The sequence below is a fragment of the Triturus cristatus genome, chromosome 10 (assembly GCF_964204655.1).
Source record: "Triturus cristatus chromosome 10, aTriCri1.1, whole genome shotgun sequence".
Classification (NCBI taxonomy): domain Eukaryota; kingdom Metazoa; phylum Chordata; class Amphibia; order Caudata; family Salamandridae; genus Triturus; species Triturus cristatus.
The window spans coordinates 964755708-964776251 of record NC_140593.1 but is presented as its reverse complement, the minus strand read 5'-3'; the positions used below and the strand labels follow the sequence as shown (position 1 = coordinate 964776251).

The window sequence follows — 20544 nt, the reverse complement described above, 5'->3', positions numbered from 1 at the left end:
CTGCCCCACAGAGCTACCTTGTCTTCCAGCCAATTAACTGCCCTACCATAGTTTAGGTTCCAGAGTTCTTGTACATCTCGGCTTATCCATATACCTAAATATTTCACGGTGTCATTTTCCCACTTTAGCGGGAATTCCGAGGTTAACGCCTTGGTATTGTCTGTGAGGGGAAATATCACTGACTTGTTCCAATTTATAGAAATGGCAGACAAACCGCCAAATTTGATAAACTCCCTCAATACTACATCTAGGTTGCGTTCCATGTTCAATATGTACAGAGTAAAGTCATCGGTGTATAGCGATATTAAAAGACTACGAGCGCTAAATCCTATCCCCTTGTCAGTGTGGTGTTGTCTATTGCGCGCAGCCAGGGGTTCCATCGCTATGGTGAATAGCAATGGGGACAGCGGGCACCCCTGTTGTGTGCCTCACGTAATCGGAAAAGGGACTGAAATAAGATTATTAACTCACACCCTGGCTGTTGGTTTGGTATACAACAGTTTTATCCACCGAAGAAAAAGAGGGCCAAATCCCATCCTTTCCAGAATTCTAAATAAGTAAGGCCATTCGAGTGAATCGAAGGCCTTTGTGGCATCCAGAAACACCACCGCAGCCTGCACGTCAGGGTGGAGGTAATGCAACACTGAAAAAGCCATACGGAGGCTATGGGAGGTGGATCTTCCGGGTATAAAGCCAGATTGGTCCGGTAAAGCAATCATGGGGAGCATAGGCTGCAGCCTGTTAGCTATTAACTTAGCCACAATTTTGACATCTACATTTATGAGTGAAAATGGCCTGTATGAGTCCAGCTCATTTTCAGGTTTTCCCGGCTTCAGTCACATGATAAAAATAGCTTCACGCATGGATTGAGGCAATATACCCATGTTGTGTGCTTCCCCATACACTGCCAAGTGTCGAAATGCAAGCTCCTCAACGTACGTTTTATAAAATGCAGTCGTCAGGCCGTCTGACCCAGGGGCTTTGTCTAATGGCAAACTCATGATGACGTTAGTAACGTCTTCAACTGTAATGGGCAGGTGCATATACTCTATGTGTCTATCGTTAAACCATGCCAGCGCCACGGAGTCTAAAAACTCCTGCATACCATCCGGACAGTGTTTGCGTGGCTGTATATAACTGCTCATAATACGATGAGAACTCATCTAGAATAGCTTGGGATCCTCTAATTGTGTTACCCCATTTGTCAATAATTTCGGGAACAAAGGCTGTGGATCGCGGGGCTCTAAGCATACCTGCAAGTGTACGCCCTGGTCTGTCCTCCTCCCCATATCTTCGCGCTTCCGCATATTTTCCTAAGAATTTAACTTCCCTTTGTGCTTCCTCTTCGTATTCTAACAGTTTGCTCTTCAAATCCGCAAGCAGGGCAGATTCACCCCCGTTATGTATGCGAGTCTCCAGGTCTTTTAGCTGAGACTCAACGTTACCCAGAGTGGTTCTAATGACCTTTAGGACTCCAGCTTGCCTAGAGATGCACTTCCCCCTGATGACCACTTTAAAAGCTTCCCACAGCGAGGCCTCCGTATCCACGGACCCAGTGTTTAATGTAAAGTACTCTGATATATCAGTGCGTATTTCCTCCTTGAATGCCTCATCCAGAGGCGCCTGTGGGGGTAACCTCCAGGTGAATTCCCTACGTGTAGTGTTGGGTAGAGATATGGTCAATAGACATGGGGAATGGTCCGATATGGTTCTCGACAAATGTTTCACCCCTACCACCCAACTGACCATATCCCTAGTCATCAGCCAATAGTCTAGGCGAGACCATGCGCGGCGGTGTTCTGAGAAGCATGTACCCTCCTTAGTCAGTGGATTCTGAAGTCGCCAGATGTCCACCATATCTCCATCATCCAGCAAAGCATTGAGGACCTTACTGGTCGCTGTACCTTGTCTATCTAGGTCGTCATGAAGAATGGTATTGAAGTCCCCACCCCAAAGGGTCGTGTTGGCCCAGTAGCCTTGACCTTGGCCCACACTTCCTGAAAAAAAACAGGTGACTCTACATTGGGGCCATACAGCGCCACCAGTGTCAGCAAAGTCCCACCTAGATATCCCAATAAGATAATGTATCGACCGTCAGGGTCTGTGTACATCTCCCGCTCCCTCCATTCTAGTCCCTGTCGTATCAGCACTGCCACCCCCCCTGGAATAGTTGGAATATACTGAGGTGTATGATGATCCCCATCTTTTATGTCAGTTTCGCAGAGTTCGGGGAGCGGAGATGAGTCTCCTGCAACATGCATAGATCAATATTGTGTCTCGCAAGATATGTATGAACCATTCGGGATTTCCTACTATCGTTGAGCCCGCGTATGTTCCAGGTCAAACAATTTATTATAGTCTTGTATACATCAGAGCATTCACATATGTTTCATCACCGTTTCCCACCTTAAATTTGAACGTCTCCTTGTTCCATGCATCATACCAACCATAGCATGGCCACACACCACCCACCCAATATGAAACTGTCCCCAAACCCACCCTCCCACCCACATCAACCCCCAACTAGGTTGAAGCATATCCCCCAGTGCAAAACAACAAATAGAATACACCAGGGAAATTTCCCATGGGGACGTGTGAGTACCGAACGACACCCCCTACCGAAGTGGGGTGCCAAGAAACTGCAAGGGACAGAATTTGCAATGTGTCTTGGTAAGAACAAACCTGTGACTCAAGTAGAATTAACTCATCCCACCTCCACTTGCGGTTACGATCAAGCACCTCCCTCCTTTGGCCAGAACGGCAAACAAATTGCATATACGGTAATTAAAAAACATATGAAGTCAAACATACATACTATGCATTTGGCTAACCTCAGCCAACTAAGGCAATACAGTGCTATATAAAGATCAGTGTTCATATCAGTCCAGAGTCTTTTTTCTACAACCAAGCCTGAATAACAGTAAAGCCCCCGAGCACGGGCATAGGCAAGAAGAGAGTAGCAAGCGGAAAACCATAGCATACATATCAGTCATTATCACTTAGCTGGTCTTCAGTAGCATCGCCAGATCGAGGGCCAGATTTCTTCAGCTTGCCTCCCACATGCTTGGCAAATTTCAGGGCGGATTTGGCATCCGTGAAGAAATGAGAGGATCCATCATAGGACACTTTTAGTTTGGCTGGGAAGAGCAGGGAGTAGGGAATTTGTGATTGCAATAGGATCCGTTTCGCTGGCAAAAATTCCCTTCTTGACGCCTTAACCACTGGAGTGAAGTCTGGATAGAAGGCAACTTGATTTCCTTGGTGTGTTGTAGTCCCCATCAAGCGAGCCTGACGTAGCACCACATCGCGGTCCTGATAATTTAAGATTCTTGCCAATATAGGACGTGGCGGAGCCCCAACCGTTGGTCGAGGTCCCAAAGTACGATGTGCTCTTTCCACAGCAAACATCGGCGATACGTGCGTAGTGAACAGGTCTCGCAACAGGTCAGTTACGTAAACTTCCATCTCTGTGATCGCCGTCGTCTCTGGGACCTCCGTGATGCGTAGGTTGCTTAGACGCGATCTAGCCTTCAAATCCTCTTTCTTTGCCCGGATCACACTCAAGAGTCTATCCATTTGCGACAGCTGGTTCTTGGTCTCTACCTGGAAGTCGTGGAGGTCAGATTGTTTATTTTCAAGAACATCCAATCTGTGTTCGTGAACACCAACCTGGGTCTTCACGGATTCCATCCGGGTTGTCAGAGTATCTAGTTTTGCGTCAATAGTGCATAATGCCATCAAAGGGCATGCCCATCAGGGTGTTCTGGACATTTGTAACGTAAGGGTGAGCATGTCTTCACCTTGATCGTCTTGCTGCCCCTCCGCTGGCCCTCCAGAAGCCGACTTTGCGTCCGACTCCATTTGCCTGGTCGACCGTCGCTGCTCAAAGCGGATCTTGGGCTGCTTGGCATCCTGCTTGCCCATGATGTTTCGGCAATTCTGGCGCCCTCAGGCCGCCGCGTATGTTTGACACCCCCTCTTTCCCTATATGCGCCGCAGTATGGGCTTGTTCAACTGCGTCTTATTTCTGTTTCCGCGCAAAGCTGATCCACGTATGTCCCAGGTGTGTGTCTATGACACCCCTGATACTATCCTCCACATGCGCTCATGGGGTCAGGCAACAGCCACCAGGCCGCTAATGTTGGTGAGCCACCATCAACTTCAGACCCATACAGGCATCCACCAAAGTTGTATCTACTGAACCTTTATAGTGCCTCGCAGAGTCCTAAGGTTTCTGCCTACGCGAACTGGTGAATAGCTGCCAAGACGATCGCTTTAGGTAAAGCGCTAACACACGCTTCAATAGGGCCTCTCACTTCTGCATTTGTAATGGCGGCCGGCCAGCACCCAATTTCTTCACTGTGCGCCTGCCACAAGGTCCGCCAGCAGGCAATAAACATTCGCGGGTCCTACCCAAATGTCCAGCGGCGTCTCACATCAGGCTCCCCCTGCAATTATACTCCTCACCGTTCACGGAGCGCCGCACCCATAGTGCATGCAGTCGTCCCTCACCAGCAGACAAGATGGCGTCTTCGACCGCAAGGGTCCTCACCAAGCTCTCTCCCAACGACTCGGGGACGCTCCTACACCTAGTATGCCACGGCAGCCGTCTTCAGCCACGTCGTGCTTCTGGGCTAATTTGGCTACAACTCCTCCGAGTCAAGCCGTAGGCGTCCACAGGCCCGAAGTCAGACCACGGCCTCAGGTGCTCGGGGCGGCTGCAACTCGGCTCCACAGCGAGCTCCCCTGTGTCCCGCACACAACTCTATGGGGCCCCGAAAGCATCCCAGGAGCTGCAGACTCGGCTCAAAAGAACACCGCTTGTGGCCACAGGTGTTCCGACGTCAATAGGGCATCGGGAGCAGAAATTCGTCCCTGATTAATGCGCGGATCTGTGCAGGATGGTGTCTCGGCCGGCGGAGCTCACTTAAGAAACAGCCATTCCGCAGCCCGGTAAGCCACGCCCCAGGCATATACCAACTTAGTGGAGGGACGCCTGGCTGCCAGAATGACATCACAGACTTCAGGAGGCAAGTCGTAAGGGATCAACTGCCGCCGCTCAATCTCCATGCAAAGATGTGGAGACTGGACAGGTTCAGGTGGAGGACCGCCCCCTGCTGCTGCAACAGAAGATCCTCCAGAAGAGGCAGTCGGATCGGGGGATCGATAGTCATACTGAGTAGTTCGGGATACCAAAATCTTCAAGCCCAGTCCAGAGCCACAAGAATGACTTGGGCCCAGTCGCGCCCGATCTTCTTCAGCACTCTGGCTAGAAGTGGTATAGGTGGAAAGGCGTACAACAGACCACAACTCCACTCGCGACGAAAAGCGTCGCCTAGCGAGGAAATTCCAACGTGCATAATTGTTGACATTGCGCGTTCTCTGCAGTGGCGAACAGATCTAACCTAGGCTCTCCCGACTGTCGAAAGAGACCTTGTGCCACGTCCGAGTGAAGACGCCATTCGTGATCCATCATGCACCTGCGGCTGAGTTCGTCCGCCCTGGCGTTCAGTGAAACTGCCAGGTGTTGAACCACCAGAGAAATGCCCTGCTGTTCCAGCGATGTCCAGAGGCGCAGAGCCTCCTGACATAGGGTCCACCACCCCACCCCGCCCTGTTTGTTACAGTACCACAAGGCGGTGGTGTTGTCTGTGAACACCTGCACTACTTTCCCCTTGACAGAGGGAAGGAATGCCTTCAGTGCAAGTCAGATTGCCCGAAGCTCCAGAAGGTTGATATGGAGCCTGGACTCTGCCGGAGAGCAGAGGCCTCTGATCTCCGCCTCTCCCATGTGGCCTCCCCATCCCAGGAGGGAAGCGTCCGTCACTACTGTGTGCTCCGGTTGTGGAAGGGAGAGGGATCTGCCTTGGACCCAATGCCGGTTCGTGAGTCACCACTGCAGCTGCTGTGCAGTGCCCTCCGATGTCTGGACGTATTCGGACAGGTTCCCCTGATGCTGCACCCACTGGAACTTCAGGTCCCACTGCAGAGCCCGCATATGCCATCTGGCATGAGTGAACAGCAGGATGCAGGAGGCCATGAGGCCAGACAGCCTCAGGGTCATCCTGACCGAAACCCAGGACAGAGGCTGAAAGATCGGAATCATAGCCTGAATATCTGGAGGAGGGAGACTGCCTGGGGCGAGCCCGCTTTCAATAGCCAGTCGTCGAGATAGGGGAAGACTGGAACGCCTGATCTGCGCAGGTGAGCTGCGACCACCGCCATCACTTCCGTGAACACCGTGAACACCCAGGCTGCCCTGGTAAGGCCAAAAGGGAGCAGGTAAACAAAGTGCTTGAGACCTACCGTGAACCGCAGGAAACGCCTGTGGCCCGGCTGGACAGGAATATGGAAAATATGCGTCTTGCAGGTCCAATGCTACCATCCAGTCTCCAGAGTCCAGGGCAGACAAGACCTTGGGCAACCAAGTCAGAGTTGGCATCTTGAACTTCTCCTTCCGGAGGAAGTGATTGATGTCCTTGATGTCCAGGATAGGACGCAGGCCCTTGTCCTTCTTGGGCACCAGAAAGTAGTGGAAATAACAACCACGTCCTACTTCTGGCCTAGGAACGCGCTCGATGGCCCCCTTGGCCAAGAGGGACCAGACTTCCTGTTGAAGTGCCAAGTGATCCCCCAACATGCGGTGGTACTGGGGTGGCATGGCTGGAGGGGAAGTCTTGAAGGGGAGGGAATAGCCCCTTCGGACTATCTGTAAAACCTACCTGTCCGAAGGGATGGTGCGCCAGTGGGGGAGGTGATGGCGAATCCTGAAGCCTACTTGCATTTGATGGGCCTGAAAAACCAGACTAGAAAGGTTTTGGGGCAGTGGTGGCCAGGGTGGAGGTGGACTGACCCGCCCGCTGGTCCCTTGACCCGCCTCGGCGGGTCCCACGTCCGAGGTCGTGCTGAAACTGCGCAGCCTGTGGCTCTGAAGCGAACGTGTTGGGGCGCCCCTTCCGTGGCCACGAAACGAGCTAAAAGCAGAAGGCGGAGGAGGGCGTGTGACCGAAAGGCCCAAGGACTTGGCCGTAGCCCACGAGTCCTTAAAGCGCTCCAAAGCACTTTGTGCCTTGTTGGCAAAAAGGCGAATGCCATCAAAGGGCATGCCCATCAGGGTGTTCTGGACATCCCCCGAGAAAACAGTAGCTCTCAGTCAGGCGTGATGACAGAGCACCACTGTCGTGGAAATCGTCCTGCCAAGCGAGTCAGTGGTGTCAAGGCCACATCAAATTGTGAACTTTGCTGCATCTCTCCCTTCAGCAATAGCCTGAGAGAGCACTGTCCGCGCCTCCTCCGGACACTGAGGCAGCACTTGCGCCGCCGTATCCCACACAGAGTGGGAATAACGGCTCAAGAGGTATGCGGTGTTCACAGACCGTAGCCCTGAACTGGCAGAAGAAAACATTTTCTTTCCGAACTTTTGCAGTCTCTTGGATTCCCTGTCCGGGGGGTGCGGTAGGGAATGCGCTCTGAGACGTGGAGGCTAGGACAACCAAGCTCTCAGCGGTGGGGTGTTGAGAGAGGAAAAGGGGGTCGCCCGGGTCCAGGCGATGGCGTTGGGCCACCCTCCTAGCCACAGGAGCGCCTGTGTTGGGCCTGGACCAGGTGCCCAAAAGAACGTCAGAAAGTGCATCATTAAAAGGAAGCAGTGACTCCGCAGAGGTAGCCGCCAGCTGAAGCACTTCTGTCAGGAGGTTAGTCCTGACGGCCACTATAGGGAGTTGGAGGTGGAGAGCCTCAGCCGCCCTATGCAACACCACTGCATAACTTGCACCCTCCTCCGTAGCCACGGTAGGAGGAGTTAGAATGCCTACGTCAGGAGAGGTGTCAAGAGCACTGGCATCCCCCAGCTCCTCTGCTCAGTCCGGGTCATACTCACATTGAGCGAGCTGTAAGAGGGTCCTCAGACCCCTCCCAGTCCTCCCCTTCCTCCGAAGGCTGATGTACAGGCCGAAAATAAGGAGGCTGGACATAGGGGTAAGAAAGGCCCCATCGGCATCGAGCGACGCCGTTCCGGAGCCGTGTCCAAATCGGGGCTGAAACTGGGGACGATGTCGTTCGGTGGCATGAGCGACGTCGGAGGTGGTGCCGGTGGGGTCGACGTCGGTGGAGGGGTCACAAGGTCAACCGGCATTGACCGAGATCCAGGCCTGGATCCCAGGGGGCCCTGTGGCGCCAGGGACAGAACCAACAGCGATGCTGGAGCCGCCGACCGTAAAGGGCGAGGACCCCCAGTCGGGCCCATGGGGCCCGATGGCCCAAAGAGGCGAGCCATGGCTGACAAATTCTTGTAGCTGGGCCGGAGTCGCCTATGGACCCAGGAAGGGCGGGTAGGCCAATGGCGACTGCGTAGGCTCCGCCGGAGCCGGGGGAGAGGCACCACCCGCACCCTCAGCCACGTCCTGCGAGGGGAAGTCTGAGGACGATGACGCTTCTTCGACTTCTTGTGATGCTTCGCCTTACCTGACCCCGAGTGCAAAGACTTCGATCCCGACGAACTATGGTGATGGCTCCGCAACCGGTCCCTCGACCTCCCACGGGACCTGGACCTTGAGCGGCGCGGAGCCGACTGCCGGACTTCAAGCAACTTTCAGGACAGCTCCCGCAAAGACTTCGGCACCATGGGGTTGTGGTTGCGCCCCAGGCAGTAGAGACACATGCGGTGCGGGTCCGTCACCGACATCATGTCTGGATCCAGTCCGACGCCTGGGGGTAATTCTAATGTAAGGAATCTATCACTACATGTTTCTTTCAGATCTTGCATGCTTGAAGGTGCTCTTATGTGATAAAGAAAATGGTGGCTCAGTAAAATAAAATATTTAACCAGATCACTAATTTGAAAACAATATATGGGTAAAGAGCATTATAAATAGGCTGAGTAGATAACTTAAGTCACTAGACCTGCAGGTCTAGTAAAAGTTTTATGATTTTTCTAGGATTGCATAACATAACTGGCCCGCTGTCATGGTGACTACCTGCTTCCTGGTCACACAGAAAACGTGCAGGCAAGGGGTGGATCGAGGACTGATTTCCTTCAATACTGCACTGTGAAACAACAGTGGTTTCCACACAGTCCCAGTCTGTGGAGCTGTCTTCATGCAATTCAGTCAACTGGGCCTTGTGCAGCTTTTAGGGGACCATATCACTCCTGCCAAGTGCAGTTCAGGTCCCTTGCAAGCAGGAAGGTAATCATCCCCTCAGGGCCAGTCTGGAGGAAAAGAATCCAGTCTGAAGATTTTACCTATGGTTTAGTGTCTTCTTTCATAAACTGGTGTGCAAGTCTCAATGTCAAAATAGCAAACTAATTAGTGCCTGGGGATCTACCAACTACACCTCTCTAGTGGCCAAGGTGTGATGCCAGAGTGAACTAGAGGGTGAGCAATATTTAAAGATTTCTGTGCAGAAGTGCCTCCTGTGCTTGTTATTGGCCTGATTTCACTGGATTCTGATCCAAGATCCCATAGTGAAACCAGATGCCATTCCCGAATATGTAATAAGTATTGGACACTGGCTCAGGATTGTATATGCTCCAGTCACCCAGGCAGATGGAAACTTAGGAAAAGAGGGATGGGTACGTTTTCCACTCTGAAAGAGAAATCTACACCAGTACAAGAGGAATGGGAAAGAGGTTATACAGGTTTTGAGGAAGGGGGAAAAAGGGTGACCAGATGCTGTCTTGGATGTCTGAGATGGACATCACCAGCTCCTCATCCATTCACACAATACATACTTCAACCATGTTCTAGACCTTCTGAAAAGCAAGGAGAGGCAAGTAACGGGGATGTGTTGGATTTTCTGCTGTGTGGAGAACTGGCAAGCATTTCCTCCAAATGGTTCAGTAAAAAAAGCCTAAGGGAACATTATAATCTTTTGGACTGTGATTATGCTACCACTAATGCACCTTTATATTTCGGCCAAACCCCACATAAAACAAAGTACTGACAAAGTTAACAAATTAAGCTTTTTGAGTATGAAAACATTTGTGGGGTCGTACTGGTGATTACTTTGTTTGGGAACTTTATAAGGGGCAGAAGTTCTCGATGCAGGATATTTGAGCACCAACTGGTAACAAAAAGCAGTTTTAGCTTTAACTTTAAATTGTATTGAGCTTGGCCTCTGTCCCGAATGGCCTTGTGAATCATCAGTGTCATGTGAGGAGCCTTAACACAGTTCAGCACTGACTTATGTTTGTAGCAATACTTACAAGGCCTGTCGTTTTGGGTGTACATGTCCCTTGCACACTGGTAACATTTTTGAAAACTGCAAAATAAAGTTTGTCTGGCATGACTGAATTCGAGGGAGTGAGCTCAGGATCTGTGTCAGAATGTGCAGAAATGATCTGATGTCAGTCTGGAGGTGGCGCCTATGTAGGGTGGGCAACATCTTGGGAGGGACAATCCCGATACAGAGCCACATAATGCCACCTACCGTCAGGCGAGGGGATTGCAAATTCTCCGTATTCAGTCTGGTGCATGCAGATCTTCAAAACGTAAGGAATCTGTGGTTAGAAGTATCCATCAGAATGTCCCTGCTACTGCTTTAGAGACTCATCCAAGGCTAGTAGTTCTGACACCTGGCTGTAAATATTCATATCAGTGATAAAGACTAAATGGACTTTAGAAAATCATCAATTGTTCCAGTAGCCTGAAAGGCATTGGTGGTCAAATGCATTGGGTGCATAAAGGCAGTGGCTACACTGTGAAGAAATCCACTGTTTAACTATTAACTCACCGCAACAATAGACTGGGCATGTATACACAGTGTGGCACACCTCAGCTTGATGAAAGACTAAACATGAAAGTTAGAAGCAAACTTTATACAAAGGTCCGTGAGTTTCAGGCCACATCAGCACTTACCAGAGAGAAAAGTCGCTGAATACCACTTAAAGCCTTCGTTAATAGCAATAAAATAGATCCAAGTAAAAAACCTTTCTTGACAGAAGTAATTTGACTTACGACAACAAACTCATATGCTTTTGTGACATGAGCAGCTAAATATAGAATAAATTAACACCCATAGTGTACTATTATTTCTTAATGATATTGTAGATCCAAGTAACTGTTTGCAAGTTTATCAGACAGTACTAATTAAAAAGTTGGGGAATGTGAATATAAATGTTATTTGTAGTCAAGGCATTTCCATGAATATTGAATTTGCATTAAAATAACATACTTTTAATACCATCGTGTCATTACTTTAATAAAAGCAATCCCACAAATGTTACCTTTGCCATTGCTTTCAGCAGATGCTTGACATCTCCCAGTTGTCTGTTGTGACCAGTGAGCACAGTTTTTATGTTGTCAACCAGATTTTGAATGGTTTCACAGACCGTTTCCATGTGAAGTTCCTTATCAGACTGCACAGTTCTCTGAGTAGACATTTCCTGGGTAAGTTGGTTATGAGCTGAGATGAGCCATTCGGCAGTCCCAATAGAATGTTCCACATTAGTACCCTAAAAAACAAATTTTGTAAACTTCAGAGCTGTACTCATCCTTCAGAAATACAATGGCAGTCCAGTGAATCATGTTTCAGTCATTCAATTTCCTTTTCAAATCATTGTTTTCATGTCTGTGAATCTAATTGGTTCAATTCAAATTAACATCTGCTCCTAGAATGTATTTGGTTGTTAAAGTAAAGCATAGGACTGGACAATAACATCTGTGATGAAACCAAGTCACCTGGCAATCTTATACGGCCTATACTAAATGCATAAACCAGCCGCGTATGTGGCTTGCACATGCGTAACTAAACACACTGTGCGTACGCGGAGCTACACTGGTGCCAAACCTTCAATCTCAACACTATTCAACGACAACCTACACCATTGTATGCTTCACCACCCTTGGGCAAATCTATCAACTAAGTTCTGGAACCTCAGATGCAGTTTAAGGCTGAGAAGCACAGAATTGAAGCTGCAGGCAATTTTGAGCTTGATGGTGATTTCAAAGGGTTCATATCTGCGATGGGATGGGAGCGGGATCCACACAATACTGTTTGTGAAGCTGGGGGCTGGTGGGGAAGGAGAAAGAACATCCTGTACAGCGGCTGTCTACGCTGTACCCAATGCATTAAAGTTTCCTAGGCCCCTGTGAGTGTGGCTAATGGGGAAATGGCCTTAACAATGTGGGATGAGCCACGCGTGTCCTTTACCCACAAGCCGTACCACGATTGCCTTAACCATGCATGTGCCTTAACAACGCATAGGTGTGGTTAAGGAAATGCGCTGTCAAGTTGCTGAGCAGAGGCACAGAAGGGGAAGACAGGAAGAGGAAGGACTCTCAGGAATCGGAAGGGGGACTGTGGGTTAAGTGGGGATGGGGATTGGTCTTGGGGGGGTGGAGGGGTAGTTTTTTGGGGTGGGGTAGGTTTTAGGGCTCAGGAGGGGGTCGGGTAGTTTTTAGGGTGGGAGACAGTTTTTTGGGTTAGGGACACGGGGAGGTTAGTGGGACTTGAGCTTAGTCTTGGAGGGTGGAGGGGTAGTTTTGTAGGGTGGGGGTAGGTTTTAGGAATCAGAAGGGGGTCGGATAGTTTTTAGGGTGGTTGACAGTTTTTAGGGCTAAGGGCGTGGGAAAAAGGGACAGTTTACAGGGCAGGGAGAAAGGTCGGTGTAGTTTAGGGATGTAGGGGATAGTTTTTAGGGCTCAGGGCAGGGGGCTGAGGTGGGGGTAGTTTTTGGGGAGTGGACTTAATTTTTAGGGCTCAGGGGAGGGAGAGAAGGGACAATTTACTGGGCAGGGACGGGGTAGTATATGGATGTAAGGGATAGTTTTAGGGCTCAGGGCAGGGGACAGTTTAAGGCCTCAGGGCGGGTGAGGGGCTGGATCGGGGTACTTTACGGAGGTATGGAACAATTTTTTAGAGCTCAGGGCTGGGGTGGGGGTAGTTTTTGGGGCATGAGCTTAATTTTTAGGGTTCAGGGCAGAGGGACAGTTTACTTGGTAGGGTCGGGGTAGTTTAGGGATGTAAAGGATATTTTAGGGCTCAGGGCGGGGGTGCTGGGGTCGGGGTAGTTTTTGTGGGTTGGGTTTAACTTCTAGGGGGCAGGGGAAAAAGGACAGGTTACAGGGCAGAGGTATGATCTTTAGCCCACATGCCCCTTTACCCATCATGTCTTTACCACAAAAGTGCGTGGTAAAGGCATGTGTGGCAAAGGCATGCGTGCTAAAGATGCGGTCGTGGTAGAGACCTCGTGGTACAGGAATGCGTTGTACCATCAAACAACCTGCTTATCTGATCTAATATTTCTAGGCCTGTTCTCCAAGTAACCGTCCTGATAGAAAAAAAAAACACCTGAACTTGATGCATTTACCTGTGCATGGAGCTGGAAAACATGATCTTTCTTTGTCTTTTCTGGCACTCAGTGTATCAGTCAAGCTCCTCTTCATCCACCTTTCTCTGCTTCAATCCCCCACTGAGCTCTCCCAGGAAGAAAGCCTCTTGAACTGCTCAGAAGCAAGAAATAGCCAATCCCCTCAACATGACTGGCTCTGTCCAACTTTACCACTCACATGCCTGACAAAGTCTTAGAGATGCAGGTTTGAGACGTATGAAAATGATAATGCACCACAGCCAATCTGTTGAACAAAATCTGGCTATGTGAGGTAAGCAGTAATCAATGTGTCTGTCTTTACAAGCCATTAAACACTACAAGTTAAAGATTGCCTTCTGTTTGCAGGGACGCAGCAAAAATATGTTAATTACATTCGGTAAAGCTCTTTCTGGTGGTTTATCTAACTGCAGATTCCTGAATACCCCCGGATGCTAGACTGGATCCAGAAAATCAAAAGCATTGCTCCTGCATGTTGGTACATGGCTCCGCATGACCGCGCATCAGCGATGTTCCACTCTGTAAGTGACCAACAGAGCCACATATAAATGCCACCCATGTGTGCTGATGTCAGTTCCTGTAAAGAACTCGTCTGCGCCTCAGATAGAAGGTACTTGTTATTCTGATGGATACTTCTAACTGCAGATTCCTCAGCTTGTAAATAGATACCAAAACAGTAGCTACTAAGGCGGTGGGCACAACATTAAGCTACAAATTTGTCCTAGCGTCCTGAATACAAAGCTTTTGTGGAAGGACACCTTGCTGCCAGCAAGACACCACCCTCGGGAGAAAGATCAAAAGATATCAACTGTCGCCGCTATATCTCCAAGCATGGAGATGGAGGTTGTGCAGGCTTGGGTGCAAGTGGAAGTCTCAGCAGAGGACAGATGCTCAAATCCAGAAGTTCTGGGTACCACACTCTTGTTGCCCAATTCAGAGCCACTACGATGACTTGGGGCTGATTTTTCCCAATCTTCCAAACACAGGGCAGGGGAGGTAGTAACAGCAAGGAAAACAGGATTCCCATGCTTCACTCTAGGCAGAATAGTCCTGGAAAGAGAGCATTCCTGTCTCTCAAAAGTGCTTGACATTGCACTTTCTCAAAAATGGAACTGAGATTTAGCCAAAGTTATCCACATTGTTGGAAGATGTCCTGTGCCATATCCAAATGCAACTGCCATTCGTAATCTAGTAGGTGCTGCTGGCTGAGGTTGTCCATCCTGGCATTCAAAGATACCGCCAGGTGTTGCACAATGAGGGAAATCTCTTGACAATGTATCCAGCTCTAGAGGTGCAGAGCCTCTTGGAAGAAATCCCAGGACCTCAGTCCTCCCTGCTTGCTGCAGTACAACATGATGGTGGGGCTGTCTGAGCACCTGCACTAGCCTCTCCTTGATGTAGGACAGGAAGGCCTTCAACACCAAGAGAATCGCCTGCAGCTCCAGCAAGTTGATGTGTAAGCAGGTCTCTGCCAGAGACCAGAGTCCTAACATCCCCATCTCTTCCAGCTGACCTCCCCAACCCAGCAGCGAAACATCCATCACCACATTAACTGTGGGTGAGGTAGGGAGAGGGTTCTGCCACTGGTTAAACTTTAGTTGAGCAGCCACCACAGCAGGTCTTTTGCAGTCTCCTCTGACACCTGAATGGAATCGGACAGGTTTCCTTAGTGCTGGGTCCACAGAGACTTCAGGGTCCCACTGCAAGGCTCCCATGTGGCATCTGGCATGATTGACAAGCAGAATGCAGGAGGCTACTATACCAAGAAACCTCAGAGTCCTCTTTCGTGAGACCAGGAGAGGATGAAACACTGGATCATAGCACAAATGTCCTGAACTTGTTAATACGGAGGTAAAGCCTGAATACCCACAGCATCCAGGATAGCTCCGATGAAGGGAAAGCTCTGTGAAGAAGTCAAATGTTACTTCAGCAGGTAGACTGAACTGTAAAAATTTCAAGTGCATTGCCATTCTTTGGAGGTGGTCCACAGCTGCCTGTGGCGAGTTTGTAAGTCGACAAGGCATGTAGTATTCCCGACCTCCAAAATGCGCAGTGACCACTGCAATCACTTCAATGAACATCCAGGAGGCACTGGTGAGGCTAAAAGGGACCATACAAACAAAGTGATTGTAGGCCACCATGAACTGCAGATAGCCCGATTACCTTGTAGGATGGGGATGTAAAAGTTAGCATCCTGCAGGTCCAGGTCCCCCGATCAGTTTCTGGGAAGCAGGGCAGAGAGAATCTGCGCCATGATGAGCATTCTGAATTTGACACCCTCTCCAAGGCTCCTCTGGCCAAGAGAGCTTGCACTTCCTGGTATAAAAGGGACATATGATCCTCCGGAGAGTAGTCTGATGTAGGTGGCAGGTGTGGTGGGTCAAATTAGAAGGCGTAACCTTGTTGGAAAATCTGCAGGACTCCTTTGTTGGATGTAAAGTGTTGTCATCCTTGCATTAAGTGACTAATCCTATCGTAAGTGAGTCACGGGGCCACGGAGGAATAGGAAACCAGACTCTGGAGTGTCAGAGGACGCCTGTAAAGGCAGTACCTGTTCTTCGCCACCTGAGTTATGTACCTTGCTCAAAGGCTCGGTTAGAGCAGATTTGAGCCTGTTTTGGATACAATATTTCTCGAGCAGATGTTGGTGGGAATGTTTGCAGCATCCAGCAGGAGCCGCGTCACTCCTGTGTAATCCCCGGGCGCCAGCCGGCACATAAAGGCTTCGCCGGGCTCCCGCAGCGCGGGAAGCCCTTCTGCCTTGATCTTACCTCCAGGGTAAAGTTTTCAGCATCCAGCTACATCGCGGCAGGAGCCGCGTCACTCCTGCGTCAACCCCGGGCGCCAGCCGGCACATAAAGGCTTCGCCGGGATACCGCAGCGCGGAACGCGTGCCCGGGTCGCGCCCAGGCCAAGGGCGGGCCCGTCTGCGCTCGTCAGAGGCCGGAGGAGGCTGGGCTGGGCCACCCTTCTAAGCTCCTGGATTTGCGGTCTGTTTTCCTTAACTTGTGATTTATTTGGGGTTCAGGTTCCAGACCAATACTTGTGAACAATCTGGGCAAAAATGAGCAAGCAAAGAGTAAAAAATGGCCAGGGGGCCGCAGGGACTCTGGACGCTTTCCTACAGAGGGCGGAATCAGTGCTCATAAACGAAATCAAACTCACGGAGCTGAGGTTGTCACTAGAGTTGATTCCACCTCCCATTCAACTTTCTATGACGCCCGTGTTTACTGAACCCTGTGTGTCGATCAACACCGATACTTTTTCTTCCCAGCCTGGTTCCATTCAATACGCTATATAAGATCACTTAGCATATATTGTGCCCATGTCATCCCCTGAGTCAGAACTTAGCCCGGCTAGGCCTACAGTTACCACAAGAGGGCAAAAAACCAAGCCCAGGATAGTCCCCACTGCAGTGCCCCTGCCTAAAAAGAGGAAGGCCAGGACTACCCGGATGCAGAGCAGACCTGGGCAGAGACTAAATGGAAAGGTTGCAGAATACTCCGACAGCCCTAGTGTGCATAACGAGGACCAAACGATTGCCCTCAACTCTAAAGAGCTAAATAATTCTCCAGACAGTCTGCAAGTCGGGAACTTCTGGGGCAGACTTGAATCTATGTTGACAACCCTTCTGGAACCTATTCAGCTAAAAATATCTGCCGTTGAAGCTAGGCTAGCTAACGTGCAGGAACATATCAGTCATTTACATTCTCCCGTACCATCACATAGCTCCTGCGTCCCGAATAATAGAGAGGCTGGCATAGGGGATGGCAATTTTAGCAGAACCACTAACGAGCAGCTACAGGGTAGGAACACTGCCAAATGTAAAGACTCATGTGTAGCAAACACTTCAGCTCGTACTAAACAGCCTCCCCCTCATAAAGAAACTCCTGCAGAACATCCCAGTAATTCTTCCGATGCAGTGAGCGGATCCCAACTCCTAGGTGGTCAGGTCAGCTTAAAGACAGTGATAGAGGCATCGCCCCAAGGGACTACTCTGAATCCCCTAATCATCCCCCATCTACTTTAAAGTTGCCTCCAGATGTCACCCCTATACAGTGGTCCTGGCAAATATCCCTCCTTTACCCCATAGTACTTTTGAACACTGGGCAGCGTTAAAGAACAAGTCACTTCACTATTTGGGTCTAAAAACCGTTCTAGGCAACCCTTCTTTTTCTGAATTTGAAATGGCCCGCAGAATAGTAGGGTTGGCCCCTCAAAGAAGACTTTCCAGGGGGATTGTGTTGTGTTAACTTTTAGCTCACCTCCTCTGGTGCGCACAATCCTGGAGAGGAGCAACTATGGGCCCCCCCAAGCCCAGTGATGTACACATCTTACCATTAGGCTACTTTTACAAACCACTGAATCCCTTTGAACTTCGAGGTACTACTTCCTTGGGAGGCCACTCGAGGAGCGTCAGAGAGCCCAGATTTCCAATCCCAGTGTTTAACCGCTTTGATGCTCTGTGCTCACTGGAGGACATAGATTGACTGTATACGGGAATTCGAGACCCTGCAAATTCTGTAGTGGAAGGGCTCAGTGTGGGGCGATTTTCTAGCTCTCCTAGCAAGGACTTAATTGGCCTGTCTCCCAGTCGATCCAAGCCTGGTGATAGTTTAGAGGTTCAAATAGAGTTAGAAGGGAAGATTAGACCATCTTATGATCCCTTGGATCCTCTAGATACTTCTCTATCTCCTAATAACATCTCAGAGGATGCAACCAAGACAGATACAGTTAAATACCCTAAGAGCAGTATATCTGACCTTTGCAAAGGTCTTTCTTGGAACATCGCCGGTATATCTACTAAGTTAAATAATCCTCCATGGGGAGAATTGATTAGCCAGTTTGAGATCCTGTGCATTCCAGAGACCTGGACTAAGGAGGCAGTCCAACTGAACGGTTGCACAGGACTTACCATACGCCAGCAGCCTGAGTGGTGGTGGAGGGGGGTGCGCATGTGTGCGCGTATATATATATATATATATATATATATATATATATATATATATATATATATATATATATATATATATATATATATATATATATATATATATACACACACACACACTGAAAAAAAACATAGGTTTCAGAGACGTTATAGTTAGAAATTAGCATTTAAAAAACCTTAGAAATTCACAGAAAAAAACCCATAGGTTTCAGGGGTGTTCTAGTTAGCTGCCCATTTCACTCGTACAAAACCATAGAAATTCCTCCGTTATAGTTAGTTCTGCTAACTATAACTCACGCGGCCGCAATGCACTGCTGATGATCTCACATATTGCATCATTCATGACATGGTCAGTGACATCACTGATGACATCTCCAATGACATCATTAATGACATCATCCACTGAATGTGGTTTAGTTTGAAATTTAAATATGTATTATATATATACCAATCTGTATTGAAGATAGAGTGGATATATAACTGTCTGGATGGAGGATTTAGTAGCTGTCTGACTGTCTTTTTAAGTGAGTAATTAAAAGTGTCTCACTTAATACATGGATTAGTAACTAAACTATGTGAATGTGTGCAGCACTGTCTCTGTTGTTGTATAACATGCTGCCTCAGTTGGTCAGTAATTACATGAGTGTGTATATTAGTTATTGATTAGTTGGGTGAGTATTTGTATGGGACACTGAGTTTGTGTGTGGTTGGATGGGGTGTGTGTAACTCTATGCATAGATGTGTGAATGGTTGATTGACTAGGTGTATAGGTTTAAGAGTGCATGTGGAAACAGTTGTTTGGGTGACTGAGTGTATTTATTTGTGTGTTGGTGAGCGAATATATGTTTTAGTTGTACATCTTCAACAAAGTAAAAAAATAAAAGGCACTGTATAAGTTTGTTTAAGAGTCAGTGATTGTTAGAGTAAATATATGAATGAGTGTATAATTGTAATGGTGCTTTTTTAACATATTAACGATGAGTTACTATGTGTTTGAATAAATGAGGTGTCGTTGGATAATTGTGTAAGTGAGTACATTTAAGTGCGATACATTTTTTTCATGAGTGAGTAGGATGACTGCATAACCGACTAAGATGACTGCTGATGTGTCTATGTCTATATATGTGTATAAGTGCATTTGATAGTGTTCTATTAATTAATGACTGCATGTATAGATGATTCTGTTGTTGAATGGGTAGTTGTGTGTGTAGACTTAGGAATCAGTGAGTGGGTATGTAGTAACTCGTATTGGTGTGTCAATGGTTTCAAATATGGTACTCTGTATTTTACAGTGAGTGATGAAAGGTTATACTAGTGTATGATGTGGTGTATCGGATTGTCAAATGGATGATGTCATCAGTGATGTCATTTGAGAGGTCATCAGTAATATCATCAGTGATGTCACTGACCATGTCATGAATGATGCAATATGTGACTTCATCAGCAGTGCATTGCGGGCGCGTGAGTTATAGTTAGCAGAGCTAACTATAACGGAGGCATTTCTATGGTTTTGTACGAGTGAAATGGGCAGCTAACTATAACACCCCTGAAACCTATGGTTTTTTCTGTGAATTTCTAAGGTTTTTTAAATGCTAATTTCTAACTATAACGTCTCTGAAACCTATGTTTTTTTTCAGTGAATTTCAAAGGTTTTTTTAAATGCTAACTTTTAAGTGTGATAGTTATATCTATTTTTTTGTACTGATTTTCTACAGTTTAACTGTTTATTTATAAATATTTTATTCATTAAACAACATTATATATTTTTCTGAAAATTGCAAAAAAGCATTTTGTAATTAAAACTGAAATATTGATTAATTTTCTTGTTTTCATTTTTTATTTTAATATATTTATATCAGTTTCTTAAAAACAAAAATTCTAATTTTTTTCGCAGTCACGCACTCAAATTGTACACATCACGGTGGGTGCGCGCATTCTAGCCGCCATTTTAGAAAAGTTATGAAGGATCCGCATATGGTGTGCGACGGCTGCGTGTTTTTCAGTTACATCATATACATTTAATATCACGTGATATGCGCGATTGGTATGCGACCAGTCTGCGACTCCTGCTCCCGCGCATTCGCGACACATGCGCATTACGGTAGGAGATGTTTGCGCACTTGCGGGTCCTGCGTGACATCATATACGTGCTGGGGCGCGCTGGGTGCGCGACTCCCGCCAAAAAAAATTATGTTCCAAAATGATATGTATGTTTCTTTAATATACATATTAAGGCAAGAGATTATGTAAGATATTCATCAAAATA

General features: G+C 48.1%; 1 protein-coding gene across 1 annotated transcript in view; it reads right to left on the bottom strand.

The window, feature by feature from the left end:
• The window catches only part of SMG1 (SMG1 nonsense mediated mRNA decay associated PI3K related kinase), a 1471505-nt gene that overhangs the window by 68859 nt on the left and 1382102 nt on the right, over positions 1-20544 (bottom strand). Inside the window, exon 58 of the mRNA XM_085628855.1 lies at positions 11225-11452. Within this exon, the coding sequence (XP_085484981.1) occupies positions 11225-11452 (228 nt within the window). The remainder of the gene's footprint in view (positions 1-11224; positions 11453-20544) is intronic.